The following is a 25,311-nucleotide window of genomic DNA, read 5'->3' on the forward strand; positions in this document are numbered from 1 at the left end:
CTTTCACAGGAAATTAGGTTGTCTTGCGGGAGAAAGGGCACCGGAGGACTTAGCATCTCTGTGTGCCCATAGTACACCACTTCTGGGTGGAGGGGGGATTTGCTACCCAGGATTTTAACCACAAGGTCCTCTTGTCCATAACTACCCACACCATCACTCAAGCTTCTGTTCTGTGAAGCCTGAGTGATTGGGACGCACATAAGGCAACTATTAGGGGGACACATAATTTCCCTGGCCATTTTCTTGGTATAGAATTAGGTTGCGAACACCAAGGCCCCTCCTGGTTTCAGGTGTGAACAGTGTGGAGCCATTAATCCTGTGATGTTTGTTGCCCCGTATGAATTTGAGCAGTTTATTTTGGATATTTTTTGGGTAAGGTAAAGTGTTTTGATCGTCTCTATCCTACCAATCTATGGCAGGGATGTGGCCCAATCTTTTCAGTCCATGGCAGTTTTGTGGAAAAAAGGGGGGTAGTTAGATTGATATAGTGTGGTTATTCTACAATAGATTAAGTTGATTCCTAGATAGGGAATAGGTTTATCGTCCCGTGTAAATCCTACATTTATTCGTAGTTGGGAAATCAGAGACTGTGGGAGATATAAACTGAGACAGACCCGAGACCCAGAGAACAGATCTAGTTCTTCTAAGAGATTGGGGATGGTAATCAATGGAGAGGAAATATACATCAATGCATAGTCTGCATATACCCACAATTATGTTTGATAGGACCATGTGTAATACCTTTTATATTTGGGTTTAGTCTAATTGCTATCGCCAGGGGTTCTATTCCTAATGCAAATAGGAGTGGGTATAAAGGACATCCTTGCTTGGTCCATCTCCTGATTTGTATCAATGGGGAAAGATGTCCCTTTAAAGAGATATGAATCGAGGATGCGAAAAATAGGGAAGCCATGATTCTATGGAATGCTGCTCCAAAGTTCATTTTCTCTAGACGGACTGACTCCCAAGATAAGCTGTTGAAGGCCTTGTGTAAGTCAATAGAAACCAGAATGGCTTCTCTACCCTGATGATCCATCCCAGTTCCCCTTGATAGCGGAGTTCAAATTTATTGTTCTCCTCATTTGGTCCGGGGCCAGATGGTAATGCAAAATGCCTACTTGATCTTGATGTATATATTGACCAAGAAAGGCATTAAGCCGATCTGTTAACACTTTAGTCATGATCTTAAGATCACAATTGTATGATTCTCTGTATGATCCCTGCCTGGCTTAGGTATAAAGCTATTCATTTCCTGGGCGGTTCATTTCTGTCTGGATTTTATATATCTAAAAGCAGTACATTGTCCTTCATGAAAATTTATTTTACATTGTAGATTGTATAAATATATATATATATTTTTATTTTGTATTTAATCCCATACAAAATAATTTAAAATTCCCGCCACACTCCCGCACTCACCGACGTCCGACTCCCGGGGAAAGTCAGCGCACTCACCGTAGCAGAGATTGGACAAAGAGGACACCGCCAGAGGATGGCAGGACACTGGAGGATTTTTTTAGCTACCCCGAGTATGGCTCAGTTTATTTAAGTAAACTAGGAAGGTTCAAGTTCTCCTTATCTTCTCATATTTAGCGTTTGGAGCCTCACTGGTCTTGGAGTTCTGATTAAGATTACATAGGGAATCATAAAAGTCTCTAAATTTGGCCACATTATCATTTTCTAAATATACCTTGACACCTGTAGGGGATGACAGGAAGAGGGAGTGTGTTCGTGCTCAGAGCTCTCTCAGTGCCCTTGCCAGGAGTTTGCCACATTTGTCTCCATATTAGGACCTGTGGCATTTAATTAGAGTGGCTTTAGCCTTTACCAAACACAGTTATGCCAATTTTATCTAGATTTCACTTTTGTAACATTTCCAGCTCCTGCAGGCACTTTAGAATAGAGGAGATTTCAGCTCATCTTACCTTTTTAGGCCTCCCATCACCGCTTTGTGTGCTTTCATATCACTGTGGGAGAACAGTCTGGTGAGTTTAAAAGTGTTTTGATTCAGGGGTGAGCTTCATTCAGCTTTTATTGCTGAGGTTTAAAAGATGCATAGGTAGGGCCAACGTTTGCAAAACCAGGGCATGGTCGGAAAATGCTATGTTACCTATACAACAATGCAGGATAGGTCTGTATGTTTATTTGAGCGGGTGTGAGGTGTGGGGCAGGAGCTGAGTGGAGAAGCTGCTTACTCATTAATGCACATGCGCTGTACCTGCAAAAGTATGATAATGTCCACAATGAATCCAATAACTCTGCCATGACAACAATGGGCCTGGAAGACTGGAAGGGGATAAAGAATGTGTTACCATAAATCACTCGAAACACCCATGTCCTGTACAAGTGACCCTGAGCTTAAGTTACAGTTATTGGTATGTTAGGTAACTTAATAGGAACCATAAGGAAGTAAGCAATTTTCAATTCTTTGTAGCACAATCCATAGGGAGGGATGCCAAAATTCCACAACCATGACTATCTTTACCAGTTACTAGAGGTTGCCTCAAGGGACCAGCAGCAGGGATCCCACCCCAAAAACCATACCAAGTCATAAAGGGAGACATTGCTTGGCCTGAGGTAGTGAGAGTACAGTATGTAGCACATGGGAGTAAGAGGAGGAAAAGGCTAGGTGCATAGGCTGTCTTTAATTTGTTGAGTTACAATCCTGAAAGCAGGAGGGGAAAGGGGGATTAGAAAATTGTACATTTTTTTGTACCAATATATTGTTTAAGTGTTTGTAATGAAAAAACATCTTTTAATGACATTGTTTGAGAGAATAAATATATATTATATATATACACTTTTGGGAATTGGATGCCTAAAAAGTTCTGCTTTTCTTTTGTATGTGTAATTAAGGATGTGGCATTTGTACATATGCACATAGGTTTTCTACACATTCATTTGGCAAGATTTAGAGATGGACAGATCATATTGGTTTAGATTTAGACTAACCCCACAATTTTACCTAAAATTGGCCAAAGTAGCCAATACTACTTTGCTGTTTCACGATGTCGCTTTATGCATTATGGCCAGTTTATGCAGATAATATGATCGCATGCTGACTAAAATGACTAAATGCAGTAAACAATGAAAACCAGGGTGCTGTGGCAAAGTGACTTTCAAGTAATTGTTCAAAAACTGAATAGAAGTAAGCCTTACAAAAGACCAACCTCTAATGGACCAGCAACTAAACTTCCTTGGTCTGGATCCAGAATTCACCAAAATAGGGGTAACTGGTGAGAGGGCACCAGTACCAATGCTAAGTACGCCACCAGTGGTAGTAGACAGAAACAGATCCCGTGTATGCATGTTTTCACAAGTCAAGCCTTGCCCCTTGTGTGCTGGTTCAGTTATTTATCATCTCAGTTACAGCAGGGACATGAAGGTAGTGAACATGACACTACCCAGAAACCAGGGTGCTTCTGCTTCCTCCACAACAGTCATAACCACTCTCTCTGAGGGTACAGTTTCTCAATCTTCTCCTCTGTTTAAAGAAAATATTTGTGTCTTTCAGGAAATCAGAGCGAGCATTGTGCATAAATCAGAGGAAATACAGGAAAGCATTATGTGGCACAAGCATTATTTGCTGAGTTGGTTCTGCAGCTGCTGGTGGCAGTAATTGAGCTACAGAAAAACAGGTCTCCAAAAACTGCAGCAGCATTTTATCAGGTTAAGACAACAATTATCAAGGTAGAGATAAAAAGTTACACCAATAGAAGAAAATATTATTGGAGTGTAGCCCTGTTTTTTTTTTGTTGGGGGGGTCATGTAAATGACCCTCACAAACGAGGCTATGGCGCTAACTTGTAGATAACAGAGAGGACCTTGGGCCTTCGCTATGTGGAAGAGTGAGGATAATATTAAAGTTGGCTGTGCCTTCACGGAGGTCATGGGCTCTGTTAGCAGAGGGGCTCCCTTCCTGGGACATTAACCAGAATTAATAACAGTAATATAAAACAGCCCCCGAAGAACCACTACACTCAGCAAAAATCATAACCCATTGCAGCTAAATTAACACACAGGTTGGAGTATTTGTAAGCTTTATATCTCAAAACAGTAATAACAATATTAACAATCCATAAACTTCAATGAGTACACATATCAAGCACACAGCAGAGTCCTGAGGAGAATTGTGCAAGGATATACCCGGGTATAAATACAGTCTATAACCACAAATACCTCCAGTAATGATCAGTGTCAGGATGAGTTGCAGAGGTTTTTATAGGCTTCGTATATGTTGATAAAAAAACCTAACTTTAATAATAATTACATTGTTTCCCTAAAACTAAACAAAGTTTTATTTCGCTAGGTATCCACTAACACAGTGATGCTTTATTTGTAGTATTTTCATGGGTTACATCGCATGTCAAGAGTATATTAACCTCCTTGCCGTTAAGCCCGACCTTCGTACGGGCTCAAAAAAGTTGCTCTTTTCGTTAAGCCCGAGATTTTCCGTACATTAAAATCCCCACTTACCCAGGTAAGTGGGGATTTTAATGTAGGGAAAATCTCGGTCCCCCTGTGCTCATCCAGCGTCGGGTTCGTGTTCCAGTGTCGTCCTCCGTCAATCGTTGTCCGTCGGTCTCCGTTTCCAGCGTCGGGTGCCTTCTCGTATACCAGCGGGACCAGGTAAGAAGCCGGCCGGCATCTTGTGCTCCGCTGGCCGGCCGGCGGAACACAAAATGCCGGACGGTTTCTTACCTGCTCCCGCTGATCATCCAGCGTCGTTCTAGTTCCAGCGCCGGGTGATCTCTGAAACAAGAAGCCGTCCGGCGGAGGAAAAAAACGGCCGGCTTCTTGTGCGTGCGTGATGACGTCGGCGCGTGTGCGGGAAATTCAAATAGAAACTCATTCATTCATTTTGTATTGGATTCAATACAAACTCCTGTATTCAATCCAATACAAAATAATATAAAATTAATACAAAGTACATAACTGGTAAATTCAAACGCTCATTTTGTATTGGATTGAATACAAACTCCTGTATCCAATCCAATACAAAAAAATAAAAAAATAAATAAAAGTAAATAACTTGGAAATTCAAATTCTTATTTTGTATTGGATTGGATACAAACTCCCGTATTCAATCAATACAAAATAATTCAAAACAAACCCCAATAAATACAGAATCAANGTTTTAAAAATTGCCACTTATTCCCTGGATGGCTAGTGTGTAACACTGTGTCTTATCTTACCTTTGCTGATCTTCGCCTAATTTTGACCATTTGCTGCCTGCTTTGACCTCTGCGTGGACTCCGACATCTCTGCCTGCCACCTGCCCCGACCTCTGCCTGGACTCTGACATCTCCGCCTGCTTTGACCTCTGCTTGGACTCTGACATCTCTGCCTGGACCTGGACATCACCGCCTGCCTGACCCCCCCTGCCATGGCTTCAAGCTTTGTTTATGTAGTCATGTTTAAGCTGATTTTTGTGTTTTTCCTTTAATTTTATTAAAAGTATTTTTTTTTTTTTTAAATGATTGTGTGTTTCAAACATTTTTTATATTCATAATATCTACTAGAACCCCTGTTCGGACATATTTCTGTAAGTTACAGGTCTACAATTTAAAAAAAAAATATTTCATGAAAAACAGTGGATCACTTTTGGTACAGAAATCTAGACCTCAGTGTAACGCTCAGGAGGTTAAATGAAATCAGCAGGGTCTCTGTCCTGATGTGTTTCTCAACAATAATAATTAGTCAAGACATAGGAGAAGGAAAGAAGAAAGATGATAACTGCTTACTTGCTGTCTGCTGATAGTTGAGCCTCATAAGACACAGTAAGTAACTTTGGCATGAAAAACAATTTCTTATTTATGGAGGAGCTGACTCCTCCAATATACCCATATTGGAGGGGAGTGTCAATATTTTTTTTAGAAGATTTAGATGCATGAAATTGCTTCTGAATAAAAAGGAAAAAAACAAACTTGAGACCCAAAGTTGCTGGGGATGCTAATTGAAAGGGTAATTTACTTTCATGTCCTTGTAATATTTGATTCATATGCCTTTTAGTGGGGTGTTGTATTGATGTATAATAAAATACATCATTTATATCAACATTATTTGTGTGTTCATATTCTTTACATTGTAGTGAACAATAAAGTCCACTAGAGGGATCATACGGTACCTTCAACACAATACGTGTTCAAGCAGTCATACGGTTCTACAATATTCTTTTATATAGGTTCTGGAAATAGATGCAGTCAAATTTTACACCATGATACATTTGGTTTGTACTTGTACTCTTTATACCTGAAACAGGTAAAGATATATACCTTGTGTAGTTGTGAATGTAGCAAATTGGAATTCAACCTGAAGATCTTATTCTTCAAGAGGAAAAGAAATAGAAACTGGGTATGAGTGATGACAGTGGTGGGATTAAAGTAGTAGGTACTGTGCTGCAAAATATTTCTAATAAAAATCGAAGTTTTTGCGAGGCAAGTGGAGTGTGCAGGTCTCTGTCCAATGAAATTGTGAATACCTCTAACTCCCACATGACCCAGAAAGCTTCAAGACACATGGATTTAGGTCATTGGGTGTAGGCATTTGGTGACCATTTGGTGACCATTTTTAGGCTTCTAAATAATGAATAGGGATGAGCGGGAAGGCCTCTGATAGTCTCACGAAAATTCAGCGACTCGATTTCGCGAATTTAATTAAAGTCAATAAATACAACAGTTCCAAAAGACCTTGTGGTTTTTAAGAAAATGGCAGGCAAAGTGACAGCAAGCAAATAGGATTGTTGCGTGATTGACAGCGTCCAGAAGGCAGCATAAACATTAGGACATTCAGAAAGGGTGAACTCAACCCACTAGCAACAGTCTCTGCCCTCAAAACAGCAGGAAAACCCATTGCTATTTAATGTCGCACCCCTATTGAATTTTCATAGCTGCAATATTTGTTTACGCTAAATAAATCCTGTTTATTATTAATATTAATAATAATTGCTAGCTGGCATCATGACCTGGATGACAAGTGTTAGGAATGACACCCATAAAGTGGTGGAAGTAGTTCGGTGACATTAGGCAAAAGGATGGAGGACCAGAGACGAAGCGTGGGTCAGCGAGAGCAGTAGCAATGTGTGGCCTCTGGTCAGCTGTCACCAGGGAGACTGCATTGGTAAGAGTCATGGCGAGCAGGTGTATTGCATTGTCAATGCCACCCAGAAATGTACAGTTTTATTAAATGGAGTACTGACAGGTGGCAGCAGAAACAGCAGGAGGAGGAGGCGGTTGGCCCTGAGATGGAGTGTGGGCAGCATTGGTAACTGGCATCTAGAGCTGGGTACTGGGCAGGCACAAGCAGTAACAGCATGAGGAGGCGGTAGGCTCTAAGATGGAGTGTGGACAGTATTGATAACTGGCATCTAGAGCTGGGTACTGGGCAGACAAGCAGTAACTGCAGGAGGAAGAGGTGGGGGGCCCTGAGGAGAAAGGACGGCATTGGAAAACTAGCATCTAGAGCTTGGTACTGGGCAGGCAGCAGCAGTATTAATCATCTAGAGTTTGGTACTCTGCAGGTGGCAGCAATAACAGCATGAGGAGAAGACAGTGGGCCCTGAGACGGAGCAAGGACGGCACTGGTAACTGGCATTTAGAGCTGGGTACTGGGCAGGCAACAGCAGTAACAGCAGGAGAAGGAGGCGGTGGGCCCTGGAACAGAGCAAGGACGGCATTAGAGGTTGAGGCCATCACCTATATGGACAGTGTAGAAGCTGTAGCTATCGGAGAAACTGCTGTATAGGGGACTGCCTTTTCCAATCTGCTAGCTGTAACTTTGTAAAATGTGGCATGGAAAGCATTGGTAACTGGCATCTAGACCTGGGTACTGGGCATGCTGCAGCTGTAACAGCAGGAGGAAGAGCTGGTGGGCCCTGGTACGGAGTGTGGATGACATTGGTAACTGGCATCTAGAGCTGGGCACCAGGCAGGCAGCGGCATTAACAACAGGAGGAGGAGGAGGCGGTGGGCCCTGGGATGGAGTGTGGACGGCATCGGTAACTGGCATCTAGAGCTCGGTATTGGGCAGGCAGCAGTAACAGCAGGAGGTGGAGGAGGAAGCGGTGGGCCCTGAGACAGAGCAAGGATGGCATTGGAGGTTGAGGTCATCACCTATATGGACCGTGTAGAAGCTGTTGCTATTGGAGACATTGCTATGTGAGGGACTGCCTTTTCCTATCCGCTAGCTGTAACTTTGTAAAATGCGGCATTGACAGCATTGGTAAATGGAGCTGGGTACAGGGTAGGCAGCAGCAGTAACAGCATGAGGAGGAGGCCGTAGGCCCTGAGACGGAGTATGGACAGCATTAGTAACTGGCATCTAGAGCTGGGTACTGGGCAGGCAGCAGCAGTAACAGCATGAGGAGGAGGCGGTAGGCCCTGAGATGGAAGTGTGGACAGCATTAGTAACTGGTCAATGACACCCAGAAGTGTGTAATACCATTTTTGTGAATAAAGTACTGGGCAGGCGGCAGCAGCAACAGCATCAGGAGGAGGCGGTGGACCCTGAGACAGAGCGTGGAGTGCATTGGTAACTGGCATCTAGAGCTGGGTGTAGTGCATCGTTAATGACACCGAAAAGCGTGTATTACAAATATAGTGAACGATGTACTGACAGGCGGCAGCAGCAACAGCATCAGGGGGAGGCGGTGGGCCCTGAGACGGAGAGTGGACTGCATTTGTAACTGGCATCTAGAGCTGGGTGTAGTACATCGTCAGTGACACCCAGAAGTTTTGAATACAATTTTTGTGAATGGAGTACTGACAGACGGCAGCAGCAACAGCAGGAGGAGGAGGAGAAGGTAGTGGGCCCTGAGACGGAGTGTGGACGGCATTGGTAACTGGCATCTAGAGCTGGGTGTAGTGCATTGTCAATGCCAACTGGAAGTGTGTAATGCAAATATTGGAAATTTGTGATTAAAGGCCAAAGCAACATGTTTTGTATGCCATCACTGTTGCTGGGGTCTGTGGTGCCGGAAACAGTAGGAAGGTAGACGATATTGCTAGTTTGCATCATGACATGGGTGACATGAACGCCAACCCTCAATCTTACAATACTTAGCTGAAAAATTAGGCAAAAGCAGTAGTACCTACCAGTGTGGCACTACTGGGGGTTTTCATCTGCAGTTTGTTGGCCTCCTGCAAGCAGCAGAATTGTAAAGTAAATTTCTATCTGGCACAATGGCAGGCATGACACTGGCGAAGAATGCCACCCCTGGACGTTGCAATAACTAGCGGAAAAATTCAACCAGGCTCAGCTGACAGGATGTTTGGCGATAGGCAGCCACAGACTCAGCACAGGAGCAGTGTGGGTTTACAGAAGCATTTTGATTGGCCTAGTGGTGTCGGTCAATCAGTGACATCTGCAGTGGGGATATGATAGTTGTGTTTAACCCACCTTTTGTTCATTTTCAAAAAGGTGAGGCGATTTGTCATTTTCCGGGGGCAGTCATGATTGGTTGTCCGTTACCACTCTGCCAGAGGCACTGAAGGTTCTTTCGAACAGAACACTGGATGTCGGGCACAAAAGAAGCTTGATGGCATACTGTGCCAACTGGGCACAGATTTCAAGCCTGTTGACTTAAAAATTTATGGCGTCACTACTGTCAGGACAGGCATCCTCCTCATAACTGCTGTCGTCAACACCACCACCAACAGCCAGAAAAGAGCCAACGTAATCGTGCACTATGCGCTTCATCTGTTCTCGATGGTTATGCCCCTGCACTTCACTTGTTTGAGGTGGCTGCATCAGGTTTCGACAAGCATCCAAAAAATCCCCTCTGACTTGATATACACTTTTGGATGTGTGCGGCCTGCTGCCACCACTGCTGATAGTGCTGCTGCTGCCACCGCTACAGGTGAATACGGTGGAGGTGGTGTCCGCCTGAGCTCCCTGTGTGGAATGTGGTGCGTGGAACTCCTCACACAGCCGGTCACAAAGTATTGTGCTTAGGCAAGTTACCTTTTCTTTCTCTTGTGCCAGGTTGGGTAGAAACTGTGACATTTTGTCTTTGTAGCGGTGATCCAGAAGGGTAGCCAGCCAGTAATCATCCCTGTTTTTGATGCTGCAAATACAGGGGTTCCTGCGTAGGCATCGCAACATGTTGACACATATGAAAGAGGGGTTCCCTTGGCTCATCCTCTTTCTGTCCCTTAGTAGGCACCAAAACATTAGTTCCTGTTGTTCTACTGCCCAGACAATGCCTGGGGCGTTATAGCACAAATGCGGGTTGGTCGGGTGCTGTCCAGCAGCCCCAACATGGTCTCTCTTATCATCATCATCATCATAATCATCTTCTTCCTCCTTCTCTTGAACCTCCTGATTAGTGTTGGTCGAATAGCTCACTATTCGATTCGACAGCTATTCGGCCGAATATAGCAAAAAAATTCGGGTGGTCGAATTCATTCATACCTCTACTGCTCTGTGATTGGTCTATTTCTCAGAGTAGCTATGTAAGGCCACCCAGTGAGCGGTGAAGGACAGGTAGCGTCCAACTCCATGCCTGGTTATCCACTTGTCCATGGTGACGTGGATTTGACTAGACACCGAGAATGTCAATGCCCAGGAGAGGTTACCCATTATATGTGCATGTAAACTGGGAACAGCTGTGCGGGAGAAGTAATGCCTGCTTGGTATATTCCACCACCGCTCGGCACAGGCAATCAGGTCACGGAATGGAGCAGAGTCCACAATGCTGTACGGCAGTAGCCAAACTAACCAATAGTTTGGCTAGACTTGAATTGAGTTTGATGACTCTTTTGTTGGTTGGGCCTATAGCCTGATGCCTTGGGCAGAACTCAGGTAGAGTGGGCTGAAGGGACTGGGAGCTAGAGGAGCTGAAAGGGGTCACTAGAGTACCCATTTTGAGGCGACAAACTTCGTCTGACGCCACCAAACCTGCGGGCAGAAGCGGATACTTCCTCGCCGCTTGAAGTCTGGCTGGCACCACCCTCCTGAGACGTAGTAGCAATGACAGTTGGAGGTGGAAGTAGAGACGATGACGTGGTTGCACCTCTTTCAAGAGAATGCAAGTACTGCTCCCACTTTGGTTTGTAGTTCTTGAGCATTTGGGAAAGCAGGGATGTTGTACCCAAATGTGATCCGGCCTCTCCTCTGCGAATCTGACTGTGCACAGGATGCAGATTGCTATGCACCCGTCATCGTCTTTGAGCGTGAAAAAGGACCACACTGGAGAGGTGCGTGCAACCACTGCTCTTTTTCTCGAGCTTCATCTCTCTCACGGTTACATCGTCTCTGACTGTTCCCCTGCTTGTGCCCACTTGTCTGTGTGTTCTTTGGGATTCACATGAGGCAGATTTGTGGCCCCTTCCATCTCCTGTCTGTTGCTGCTGCTGCTGCCTTTCCTCTACGTCTGTTTCAGAACTGCTGCCAGCCCTTACACGCACCAGTGGTTCCCAGGTGACATCACGGTCATCATCATCCTCATTTTCATCTAAGCCAACCTCTGCAAATGCAGCCACTGATCCAGAACCCTTGCCCAGCAAGTGCTGACCACACTCTCCAAGGGTCCCAAAGTCTGCCTCCTGCTCTGAAATTGGCAATGACAGATCCTCAGGCTGTTCGTCAAACAACAAGGGAGAGTCATCGGGAGGCACAGGCACATTAGCCACGCTATCTCTTGTCTTTGCTCCTGTCACGGCTGTGAAGAGCCTGCTGCACTTGAGGCCCCTGAGACCCAGTCCACAATACTCTCAACATGACATGGCTGTATGATTGTAGTACGCCCTCTCAAAAAAATCTACCAGCGTACTGGTGCTCCGCACACATCTCAGACCTGTTTGACAACTTGTGCTGCTGCCTCCAACGGTTTGCTGCTGCTGCTGTCCTACAGTGGCGGACTCCTGGGTAGTATGCCCCCTGCCAGATGCAGCAGGCTTCCCCTGCATCTACCACTCATCTTTTACTTATTCAGGAAAAAATGCACCTATACCAAACGGTTTCTTTGGTAAATATCAAGTGTTATCAGAATTAAATATCTGTATTTTTTGAGAGAAATACAGAAATTTTTCTGGCTTTGTGGATATATAGCAAGAGTTATCACAGTTAAATATCTGTATTTTTTGGGAAAAATACAGAAATTTTTCTGGCTTTGTGGATAAATAGCAAGAGTTATCACAATTGAATATCTGTATTTTTTTTTTTTTTAGAGAAATACATAATTTGATAGCTTGCAAGCGGTATCAGACTCAAATATGTGTTTTCTGTACAGTAGGACAGAAATGTTTCTGCCTTTTTGGAAAAATAGCAAGAGGTAGCATCTTAAACTGCACAATCTTTATATTTCAAGATATACAGAAGGCTCCTAACCTGCCCTGTCACAATGCACAATGGTTTTTGTGATAGACTGCAAGAGGTATCAGACTGAAATATCTATTTTTGTAGAGGAGCACAGAAATGTTTTTGCCTTTTTGGATAAATAGCAAGAAAAACTGCACAATCTGTATAATTCTACATATACAGAAGGCTTCTAACCTCTCCCTGTCACTATTCACTTCTCTACCTGCCTCACACAGAACACAAGATGGAGTGACTAACCCTTCCCTCCTTCCCTGTATATATACCTATTTTGAGATCTCTGCTGATTGGTGCTGCTGGGCCTTGCTGTGCATCCTGGGAGCAAAATATTTGCTACCAGCCACGCCATTCCTGCCAGAAATAGTGGGCGTTCCCGCCCCCTGCATTTCCCCTTGTTTGTTCGGCGAGAACACGACCTTATGGTGAATCACAAGGTCGTTCACGCCTAAATGTTCGGTAAGTGAGAACGGCTCGATTCGCCACAAGATCGAACCTAATAACCTAATAATGAAAACCTTTTGGTGTGTGTAATATATGTAAACACAGTGTAAAGCATGGGCAAACAGGTGCACAAGAGTAAGGAATGGCCCCAAGCTATCCAAGGTTCCTAAAGGTCTTCTTCAAGAAGAGAAGAATAGCCGGGATTTGTCTGGTATGGGTCAATTGGATTAAATATAGTAAACAATGGATCTTTTCATCCCTGATATTGCTGCATAAAACCTACCTGCTTCTTACAAATCCTGCAAAACTTTCTTCCAAAAATCTCAGGATCACAAGTGTAAAAAGTTAAGTGTAAAATGCGTTGAATGTATTGACTATGAATAACACTGGTGAACAAACATTTTCTTGCCAAACATATTCAAGTCATTTAAGGTTGTTTGATGCACATATTCCAAATATGGTATTGGTTTTGCTTAATTGGCTTTAGTTTTTGAAAAAAATACCTCAATAATTAACCTCATACAAAACAAAAACACCAAATTTCAAACTCTTCAGTATTCAATTTTTCCACTGACATAGAAACTCCACACAAGATTTGCATACTCTATGGGGAGCCCAATACTTATCTTGGTCCCCCAGTTTATTACTTATATGCAAGATATGCTTGTTTCACAAACTCGGGTATGCTTCTTCTCTGTTTTTGCTGAGAATATTCACCACAAATGTAGGAAAATACATTAGGGTAATTTAAACAACTACTTCTTAAAGAACTCATATTTCTGTAAAAAAGAAAATGTATGAATAATAAAAAGGCAAATGAAAGTTTCATGAAAATAATGCTATATTTATTATATAAAATGCAAAACATTGGTGTAAAAAAAGATTGATAATAATATGCTGTGTTAACATTTGTTGTTGGTAAAATAGTCTATTCCAATTCCTGTATCAAAAGAACTAGAGCCAATTCAATGAAACTGATGCCATTTCTGGATTCAGCTGACCTTAAATACACTAAATATATTGAAAAACCCTTCAGAAGTGAAAACATCTTTTTTTTGTTGAGCTGTGCAATATATTCATAAATTTGATTATACAATCACATCCATGCACATATATATTCGACACATGGTTCATACTCAAATACTAGCAAGTCACTCAAATAGTTAATTAAGAAACAAGTTAGAAACATAAAAATACACAGCAGTATTGTCAAATATATAATTAGGAATGCAAATCAACAAATAATATGCTAGCAGTTCACATTACCCTGGACAAGGCATGAAAGTCTGTTACTATTCCTCCAGACCCGATTATCTCAAAATTGAATCGGATTATGTATGCACAAGTGGAGCAACAGCTCCTAGGTGATTACCGCGGTGACAAATTTGAACAAGTCGCCTTTCTGGTATCTCGCATTGGAGAGCTGGAGAAGTGCATTGCAACACTGAAATCACTGAATCACCTTGAGAGGGGTCTCCTGCTCACTGAGCAGGCAGTTCTTGGCTTAGATGTGAAGGGTAGAGAAATTAATCAGGATGTGCATGTAGGGAGTTGGGTTAATGTAACTAGAGGGAGTCGTGAGGGGCCCCAGAAAAGGAAGGCCAGCCCTGTGTTTGAGCACCCCAACCAATGTTTGCAAAGTTATGTGAAGATGTGCAGGTGGCAGACCCAGTGGTGGCAACTCTAGATGTTACTGCTACCCCTAACCGACAGGAAAGCAGATCATCTGGTAGTGGTGGGGAGGGAAACGCAGGAAGGAAAAGACAATTGGTAGTTATAGGCGATTCTATGATCAGGAGGACGGATAGAATAGTTTGTCGCCCGGATCCCTTCAACCAAACGGTTTGCTGTCTCCCTGGTGCCAGGGTTCGGTATGTGGTGGACTGAGTGGACAAACTATTGGGAGGGGCTGGACAGGACCCAGCTGTCTCGGTCCATGTTGGTACCAATAATAATTTAGATGGAAAATGGAGGATCCTTAAAAATCAGTTTAGGGAACTAGGTTTCAAGCTGAAGAAAAGGACCTCCAAGGCTATATTCTCTCGAATATTGCTTGTGTCATTTGCAACACAGGAAAGGCAGAGAGAGCTAAGGCAGCTAAACGCATGGCTTATGTTCTGGTGTGAAAGGGAAGGGTTTGAGTTCATAGAGCACTGGGCTGACTTTTCATTGGGGTACAACCTGAGAGATGGTTTGCACCTGAATGAAAGGGGGTGTTAGGGGAAATGCAAAGCTGCTAGGGGAAAGATTTAGGGGAATGGTGGAAGGATATTTAAACTAGGACAGAGGGGGGTGGGACAGTGAAATAAGGTGACAAAAAGGTTGTAAGCAGCATAATTGTAAGCAGCATCCCATTGATTTGGCAAACAATGGTGGTAAAAGCAGCAATGGTTTAGATAGCCTGCTCACCAATGCAAGTCTAGCAAACAAGATAGGGGAGTTGGAAGCATTCATGAGTGGGGAGGATTATGACTAAGTTGGCATTGCTAAATCGTAGCTTTGTTCTTCGCATGACTGGGCTGTCAATATTCCTGGGTATACTCTCTTTTGTAAAGACAGAGTCAAACGAAAGGGTGGTGTTGTCTGTCTGTATGTGAGAATTGATCTAAAAGTGAATGTGAAAGAGAAATTGCGGTTGGAACAAGCGATGAGGTTGAGACAATATGGGTGGAGCTGAATTTGGGGTTAAATCACACACAATTAATGATTGGAGTCTGCTATAGGCCCCCCAGTGCTGAGGAAGAAATAGAAAATCAACTACTAGCACATATAGAAAAAGCAGCAAAAAGTGGAAGTTTTTTTTTTATCATGGGAGATTTCAACTACCCTGACACTGACTGTAGTAATGGCACTACAGGAACAGCAAAAGGGAGGACATTTGTTACATAGTAGGTTTGGTTGAAAAAAGACATGAGTCCATCAGGTTCAACCACTAGGGAAATAAACATATCCCAGATATAAAACCCTATAAGACATAGTTGGTCCAGAGAAAGACAAAAAAAACCCTGGTACAACTTGCTTCAACAGGGGAAAAAAATGCCTTCCTGATTCCATGATGCAATCGGATGTTCCCTGGATCAACAGTCACTGTTATTTTTACTTTAAAGCCTTAATACCCAGTTATATTCTGTGCTTCTAGAAAAACATTGAGCTTTTTCTTAAAGCAATCTATAGTAGTTGCTGAAACTAATTCCTGAGGGAGTTGATTCCACATTTTCACAGACCTTACAGTGAAGAATCTGTGAATTTACAGTGTGAATTTAATACAAGATTTTATTGTACAGTTGACATAGGCCCCTTCTAGAAATAATATAACACATGTGCAAATAAAAGAGAATCTGGGTAGCAGTGACCATAATATGATTTCATTTAATGTAAGCTGTAAACAGGAAGCAAAAATAGGAAAGATAAAAGTATTTATTTTAAGAGAGGAAATTTCCATTATTAAGAGCGGCTCTCCATAACTTGGACTGGGAGATAATATTGTCCTCAAAGAACACAGAACATAAATGGGAATGTTTCAAATATGGTCTACAAAAGCAAACTGAAAAATATATTCCAATGGGTAATAAGTTTAAGAGGCAAACATTAAAACCCATGTGGCTCACAGCTGATGTTAAGAAAGCCATAAGGAACAAGAAAGGGGCATTCCAAAAATAAAAATGGAGGATCACCTTCATCATTTGAAACCTATAAAGAATATAACAAATGATGTAAAAGGGTGATAAAATATGCAAAACTTCAAAATGAAAGACAGATTGCAAAGGAAAGTAAGGCAAACCCTAAAAACATTTTCAAAAATAATAATAGCAAAAAGATCATATCTGAGCATGTAGGCCCCTTAAAGGATGTCGCTGGGTTGGTAACTGGGGATAAAGACAAGGCAGATTGACTGCAGAGATGGAGACAATATCCTGCCCCTCTACAAAGCATTGGTCAGACCACATCTGGAATATGGAGTCCAGTTTTGGGCACCAGTACACAAAAAGGACATTGTTGAATTGGAGAGGGTGCAGAGAAGGGCAACTAAATTAATAAAAGGAATGGAGGAGCTCAGCTATGGGAAGAGATTAGCTGAACTGAATTCTATTATCCCTTGAGAAGAGAGGTTTAAGGGGGATATGATCACCCTGTGTAAATATATAAACGGCCCATATAGAGAACTCTCATAATTTTTCAGTAATAATAAACACTCAGTTATAAGGGCTCAATGTACCAAGGTAGCAAACCCCTGGTGGATAATGACCTCTTGCCCAGTCTCAGACTCATTGGACTCATTGGGTCCCACAGAAAAGAGCCTGAACTAAATAAAATAGAAAACCATCTATAAAAATTACATTTTTGTTCACATAAGGCTTTAGTATATATCAATTGAGAAGGAATAATCCTCTAAACATGTACAAATTTAAACATGATATACTCTTAAAGTGGAATAACCCTTTATTCATAATGAATCTGACACCATCAAATCACAAAGTCTCAAAATTTGATATTTCTTTTCTTGACAGAACACAATAAAAAAGCATAAAGATACAATGATGGAAATAAAGAATCATAAAGTTTTCCAATTTCAAATGTACAGTATTAGACATTACAATACCTTTGGAATGTCAATGTATGATAAACCTAGAGCAAGTAGTTGAAAAAAGACTTTTTCTATAGAGAAAAGGTTGAACGCTAAAAACCTCATTCAAACCGGGAAAGGTTGTGGCCTAGGAAGTAAAGATCTACTTTATCTCCCTTTGTAGTAAGGTCTTATCCCAATACTCACTTTTGGATTTGTGAGATATCTGTTCCAAAGCTGTAAATGGAGATAATTGACATTAAAATTATGTATGTTTAAGTCCCATATACCTACTAAAAGGAGTTGCAACTTTCCCATTAGTGTTTAAATAAATGTGCTCATAGATCATTTGGTGAAATTGCCTTTTGGTCAGGCCAATATAGTATTGTATAGTATATATAATATTTCTGCTATATCCTCTTTTTAAGAGTCTAAATTGAAGTTGCTTGCCTGATATTCAAAGACTGCATCATCTGAGCAATTCCTGCAAATATGTAGATATTGAGAATAGGGAATACTATTGTGGTTTGGAAATGGTACTGGATGTGCGCTAGTAGCTAACAGTAAAGTGTTCCCTGCAGTGAATTTGCAGTGTAGGTTAGACGCTAAATCTTATCAGTTTGTTTGACAGTTTCATTGTCCAGGAAGGGAATCCTAGAATAATCATTTTGCACAGTAAAATGTAAATTAAATAATTTTATTTGAACATTAGAAACAAACTCTTGAGAGTCTCGGTACCAGTCCAAATGATGAAGATGTTATCGATAAATATTTTCCACAGAAGGACGTGGGAAAGGTATATCAAGAAATCCCCATGAGAAAACAATTCCCTTTCCCACCTACCCAAGTATAGATTGGTGTAGGTAGGGGCAGACTTGGTGCCTATAGTTATGCCTTGGGCTTGTAGGTAGACTGTTTCATAAAACGTAAAGTAATTCTTTGAAAGGATGAAAACTCCAATATAAATTCATTCAATTCCCAAGTCACTACGTCTTTTTCTTGTAAACATTTTCCAATTATTTTCATGCCCAAGGAATAATATAAATATCAGTATTTAATTGAAACTTCCAAACAGCCTTTTATGTAGAAATTGTGAACCCAAGGTGAGAGATTTATTGAAGCTCTCCAAGGCTGGAGAGGATAATCTTTCATCAGTGATCCTGAATTTCTTTGAAAATGTTTTCAATCCGGGAACAGATCCATACTGGATCACCCAACTTCACTAAATAAATTTTATCCTTCAGCTTTGGAGAGCTTTAATAAATCAGGTGTCTGGAGTTGTTGGGAAAGCAGTGAAAGGTTCAGCAATCGTTGTGATGGATTCCACTCCATCTATCCTGTCATATATCCACTGAGTGCTAGTAACATTTAGATTTGATGCAAAGTTATTTATTATCCCTTGAAAATAATTAGGGTAAGTTGAGGTAACTTGGTCTTTCCTAGGAGACCATGGTTATCTATTGCTTGAAATCCTCCAGGGGTCTACATGACTAGACAGGGGTAAACAGATCACTTTATTTAAATACAAATATCTAAACCCATAACTTAATGCATTATTTTTTACTTAACTATTGGGAATTTATCCTGTAACATATATACATATCTAACTATTGGGGTGTGGCCTATAGTATATACACATGACTACGGGGATAAAGCCTAAAATATATACAGACAATTATTGTCCTGTAACAAATGTAAAATTATTTGAGGATTTTAGGAGCGACAAAATTAGTTATGTAAAGGTGTATAGGCCTAAAAGTTATTGTGGACATTTTCAAATGGTTAACTAAAGGGATATCATATTTATTTACCTTTTTGTAGAGGGACCAGCAATGTTTTTCTGCAAGGTCTGTGAGGTCATTAAAGATCTGCATGGTCTGTGAGGTCCTGTTGTGTCTACTCAAGCTCAGTTTATGAAGAATCTAGGTTGGGGGCTGTTTAACTTATTCCAATGATAAATGTGACAAGATTGTATTCAAATAAGTGATTAATAGGCTCCTTACAATTCTTTGGAGGCCAAGATATAAACAGACCTTATAACGCGTATAAATATTCAACACATAATTGTTTTATACCGACGCGTTTCGCCCCAGTGGGCTTCCTAACGGGATTCGAAGACCTTAGAAAATCGTGACAATACATTATGTAAGCTATTAGTAACTAGATAGCCATAATATAGATCATAACTCAATTTATGTCTAAGACAAAGTTACTCATGTATTGAAGTTGTTAAAGCCAAAGATTGAGCATCTAGTCATGTTGATTCAAGTTAAGTGTTCCAAGGATATGGATACAAATTGATTAGGACGCTCTAGCCTGGAAACAAAAAGTCTATATAAGTATATATGAGGAATGCAAAAAGTGAATAAAATAGGTTTCCACTCAAATAAAGTTAGTTAGAGGTTGTGAATTGCAATATTGTCTTAGCTGGGTGCTGGTGATTGCATAAACAAATGTAATAAACCAGACATTGTCTAATCAATCATACTAGAGGTTTTTGATTTTTGTCTAGAAAGGGAAAAAATGATTAAGTGTGTGAAGATCTTTGTACGCAATGTTGGATTGGGATAACTAAATTAAAAAAATGTACACTATATCACTGGCTAATATTGATGTAGTATATGATGTTCAAATGCTAAAAGGCTTAGGTTTTATCTGCAATATATTAGGTTAAAGAAGAAGGCATAGATATATAAATAACTGTATTATTGTACAGCGCTGCATAATATGTTGGCGCTATATAAATCCTGTTTATTATTATTAATAATAATATTAATGACTGTATTGATTTTATAATAGTAAATTTGAGTAACTGTATTATTAAATCTGTCCAACACAGGGCACACCTGTTATGCTTAGTTTCAATAAGGGTTGGAGTGTCCTTATGTGAACCGATTCTTGGTTGGTCAAATCTGTAAATGAAACATTATATATTTAACTTTTGAGTAAGGACTAAGGAAGTTTTCTAAACAAATAGTGTATAAAAGTGTACCTGTTAACGTATTGCAGTAAATTTAAGGAGTTGCTGATAATCCAAAGTATAGGCACGGGTAAAGAAGAATGATTTTCTAGGAAAAAACAAGTCTAAGTATATCTAACAAATGTGGTAAGCTTGCAAAGAGAGTGCACAGTCAAGGGGTTTACTTACTGTTGATTACTATTCGTTGTGGTATTGTAGTGGTAGCGAGCCGGCAGCAGTTGGCGCTGGCAGCTGCTCTCCCTTAAATATGTTACGTTTTTGCATATTGGAAAAGCTGGTGCGCGTGTGCTGATGAGGACGCAGTGTTGAATAGAATACTGTGTCTTAGGAAGGGCTACTTCCGCCCTTCCTCTATTATTATTATTATTATTATTATCCAGTGGACATGTAGTGGACGGAGATGATGAGAGGAGAGTTAAGACTTCGTCCACAGTAACAGGGCTGAGGGAGGCCAGTGATGATTTACAGGTGGAAGGGGTGGGTATGGTTGGAGTGGCTCTATGAGTTTGTGTCAATAAAGTTGTTGCCAGGTTGAATCGCCGCGGATGTGCAGTAATGTATTAGTGTCTAGAATCAAAAGCAAGGCACATGCTAAGATTGGAGGTAACTGCATGGTGGAGATTATCTGGATGAGGCATACAACTAAGTAAATTCCCAGCACTATTACATAACATAATGGATCAAAGGATATAGTTTTAAGACATAATTCGTCTGTGCATAGTATGTTACTGGCAATAGGATTGGAAATCAGTAATTAATGAGAACCTGATTTTTTTATAGGACTATTTAAATGGCTGGATGCATGAAACTATCCTAATGCTTATTCTAAGGGTGTTACATTGGAACAGGATAGAGCTCAGGATAGATTTATAATTGTAGTTGATATTTGGTTCAAATGCGGCTGCTTCCTAATAGCTTGGACAGTGGTGCACATATAGCTGTAAAATTAATGAGAAGCTGATTATTTTATAGGACTATTAAAATGGCTGGATGCATGAAATTATCCTAAGGCAAATTCTAAGAGTGTTACACTGTAACAGGATATAACTCAGGTGAGATTTATACTTGCAGCTCATACCTGGTTTGGGTGCGATTGCTATTGGCAACAGCACATTACAGTGTTGCTTTGAATACAATGAAATGGGTGATGGGTAACTAGTGCATGTTGTAGTTATCTTCCTATTAGCTTGGACAGTGGTGCACACATAGCTATAAAATTCTGGAAACCATTATGGATAATTGTTGCTAAGGAACCTATTTAAATTTTTAAAGCTTTTTTATCCTAGTCAGTGATCTATGTCAACTTATTCAATAAAGAACTGACCCCTTGACCTATCTCTCCAATCGAGGAACTAAATGTGGAAACAGAAGTGAGTAACCTGCATGTGCTGATATTGACAAGTCACAACTGTGTATTAGACATTTAAAAAAAAACATTTTTTGTAATTTTTAGGCTAATATGTTCATGAGGAAGCAGACTATGTTCCGAGAAAGGCGTTGAACTGTTATAAGCCTACTTGTAACAACCACAGATTGATTATTGGAGAATGTAAATGTGTTTATATTTTTTTTATTTGTTTAACCCCCCCCTAGCGGTATTCCCTAATCTGACTGGGGATCGATGTTCCATGCTAAAATCGGTATTCCCGAGTCAGACTCGGGGTACCTAAAAGCAGAATAAAAACTCACTTACCTTGTCAGTTGCTGGTCCCCGCAGGTCCTGGGGACATGTCTGCCGCCTCCAATCTTCAGCCCCATAACGCAGAGACGTCCTACGGGATTTCCCGGTGACGTCGGTGCATACGTCGGTGCATACGTCGGTGCACACGTCGGTGCACACGTCGGTGCGGCGGGAAATTCAAATAGTTTTGTATTGTATTTAATACAAAATATCTGTATTGAGTTCAATACAAAGAAATATTCATATAATATATATATAATTATATTATATATGCTGCTGTACAGTTATATTACATTATTTTATTTATTTATTTTGTTTTGTTTAATTTAATATTAAATTTATTAACTGTTAGACATGTGTTGGTGAGTTATGCCTAAGAATTATAGGCCTACAATCTAAAATAAATTTCCATGCAAAAAATGGTCCTGCTTTTTGCATGGAAATACTGCCAGAATCAAACCGTTAGTGAGGTTAATAAACATTTGTATTAACGAAAGATACATATTGGATTGTAAATGAATATATGCTTATGTTATATGACCCTGTTATGTAAAAAAGTGTTTGTAAATTGATATTAAGGGATGTGGCATAGGTTGAACAAGTTTGAAAAACTAGAGGAATGTCTTTCGGTTTTCAAATAACTGCTGGAGCAAGCTGTGCTTTTATATGCAAACAGAAACAGAGTTTGTCTTGGTCATTAAAAATTTACAAGATGTTACACAGCTCAGCTCCTGGGATCACCCACAACCTCAGCTGTGTTTAGCAAAAGATTTCCTCTGCAAGTCATGCAAACCTCCGTCCTGTGAACGAGGGAGCAGGAAAGCCCCCTTAGTATCTAGGAATCGTCCCTATATCGAATGTCCTTAACTCTGGGACTACCTGTGTGTGTGTGTGTATGTATGTATGTATGTATGTGTATATGTATATATATATATTTATATATATATATATATATATATATATATTGCAATGCACTGCCTTGTTAGTGATGCACAGAGTGTTGGGAGAGGCATTAAGAGTAAAAGAAGTCCTACAGGGATGGCTAAAGCTTTAGGACATAATCTGGTTCAACCAGAGGAGACTCAGGTTCTCAAATTTTCACATATGTCAACTATTTTACTGGACCTTAAACTATACATTTGGGTTAGGGTGCCTCAAATATGTTATAATATTATTTCTATGTAAAGCACTTATTTGTGATACATTGTAACATGGTACACTACATTCTTAGTACATATGAATAATTGATTAGTTTAGAAACTGGTATTTCCCCTATACAGCATATATGCATGTACTATCATATAGTATTGTTATTCTTTTAGGTAAACTAGATGAAGAAACCACTGAAACAATGAAATTACCTCGCTGTGGGAAGCATGAGCACCGAATGTCATACAAACTAGGAGCAAAGTGGAAAACTGATATGTTAACCTACAAAATTATTAACACTACATCACAGCTGCCAAGTAAATTAGTCAGAGATGAACTAAAAAAAGCCCTAAAGGTATTGTGAACCAGTGCTCTTCTACTTTACTAAACTTTGGTATCTTAAAAAAAAAAAAATGAAGCATTGACATTGATGCACTTTTACCAGTATCCCCTTTTCATGTATTAATGTTTCCAATAAATCCTCAGAGCAGGTGTGTGATCAGTAATATTGAAGGTTCTTTTTCTCTGTGTGAAGATAGCCACCTGCTGGTGAACAAAAAAAAAATTACAGTAGTCTTTACACATTCCCCCCAGGAAAAACAAAGGTAATTTGGTTCTTTCAAATTACTTTTGGTATTTATTATTGGGTTGATCCAGCCTGTCTAAATACCAAAGATTTTGCCAAGCCTCATCATCTCATAATCCTACTTGAAGTTAGAAAACAGTTTTGTTTGTTCACTATCCATCCCTGCTTATTCTAGGTATTCCCCACATGCTATGCATCATTATATCAGCATAGTAGCTTCCCACCCATGCAGATAAAATTGGTGTCACAATTTATAGATAGCTAGTCGTATGCAGCCATTAACATACACTAGGAAAAAACAATTATGGAAAGGTCAGTATGTATTTTTTGTGTTTTAGTAGTTTGGGGATTGGGGAACATGGAACAAGAAAAGCGAGTTAAGTACCTAAACAATTCGGTGCAAAATGATTGTAAATTTTCAACTTTAACCTTTAAGTGTGGTACTGAGGTAAAAAGTTTGCATACATACAGCAGCCAATTGTAATTCACTGCATTTAAAAATACCTCTAAAAAGCACAAACGGGACTTTTTAGGCATTAATAAATTACATTATTCATAAATTATTTTTACCCAGTTTTTTAATAAAACATCACAAAAAACAACAATATTTATTTATCAAACATGTTTAATAAACCAACATAAAAACAAATCCACCATCAGGTATATATCCATATAAAATGGAGGATTCTATATAATGTGGAGATCTGAACACATTTTGTGGAACTCCAGTCCGCTTATTCATGAGATAATGTTGCTTTCCTGTTTCCAAATGTAAACTGCCATACCTCTGATAGCCGCACAACAAGAGGGTGGAGTAAGAGCCTGAGTAATGTCTTTTCTAGTCGATTGCCATCATCTTTATATAGTCTAATTCAGGTATTTATTTCTTCCAATTCAGCTTACCAATCCTATGCTCTACATTCCACGTATTAATTTGTTCCCAGACTCATGCAGGGACATCTCATTGTCTGTTCAATATCAATACATGAGTGTAAATATATATATATATATATATATATATATATATGTGTGTGTGTGTGTGTGGTGACACCCGATGGATGTGAGGTCTCCCAATATAGTTACAATGCAATATATATACCATTCCATACAATCAAATATTGTGTCACAGTGTCCCAAAATAGGTCAGAAATAGTGTTAAAATGGCAGGGAAAGTGTTAAAGGCTCCAGGGAAAGAGTGTGTGATCAATAGGTCCCTGGAGCCAGCCAAGGGAAGTGAAGGGTGGGTTCCTTGGCCTACCCAACCCTGATTTGGGTTATAATCACCTGCACTCAGAGTCAGAGAGATAGAGATCAGCCAGTGTGTTCCAGGCTGGTCAGTGATCAGTCAGAGGCTGAGAGGAAGCAATCGTCCAGAGTCAGGGAGGGAGAGAGAGCTCAGTTGATTCCCAGTGATGGAAGAGAATAGAGCTCTGCCAGATACAACCCAGAATTTCATGTGAGTGAAATGTGTTGCTTTGCTTGAAATGGCTGTAACTTTGTGGTAGTCAGAGAGGGATCACCAAAAGTTAGTGCATTTAGTTGCTCAGACGAGCCGTTTGTTTTGTTTGTTTTGCTAATAAACCCACAGGCCGGAC

At 40.4% G+C, this 25,311-nt stretch overlaps 1 protein-coding gene across 3 annotated transcripts in view; it reads left to right on the forward strand.

Moving 5' to 3' along the window:
- The window catches only part of LOC140341920 (matrix metalloproteinase-18-like), a 224,930-nt gene that overhangs the window by 43,306 nt on the left and 156,313 nt on the right, over positions 1 to 25,311 (forward strand). For all 3 annotated transcript variants that reach the window (XM_072427865.1, XM_072427867.1, XM_072427866.1), the window contains exon 3: positions 23,304 to 23,485. In XM_072427865.1, coding sequence (XP_072283966.1) covers positions 23,304 to 23,485 — 182 coding nt within the window. The remainder of the gene's footprint in view (positions 1 to 23,303; positions 23,486 to 25,311) is intronic.

Source organism: Pyxicephalus adspersus, chromosome 12 (assembly GCF_032062135.1).
Source record: "Pyxicephalus adspersus chromosome 12, UCB_Pads_2.0, whole genome shotgun sequence".
Lineage (NCBI taxonomy): Eukaryota > Metazoa > Chordata > Amphibia > Anura > Pyxicephalidae > Pyxicephalus > Pyxicephalus adspersus.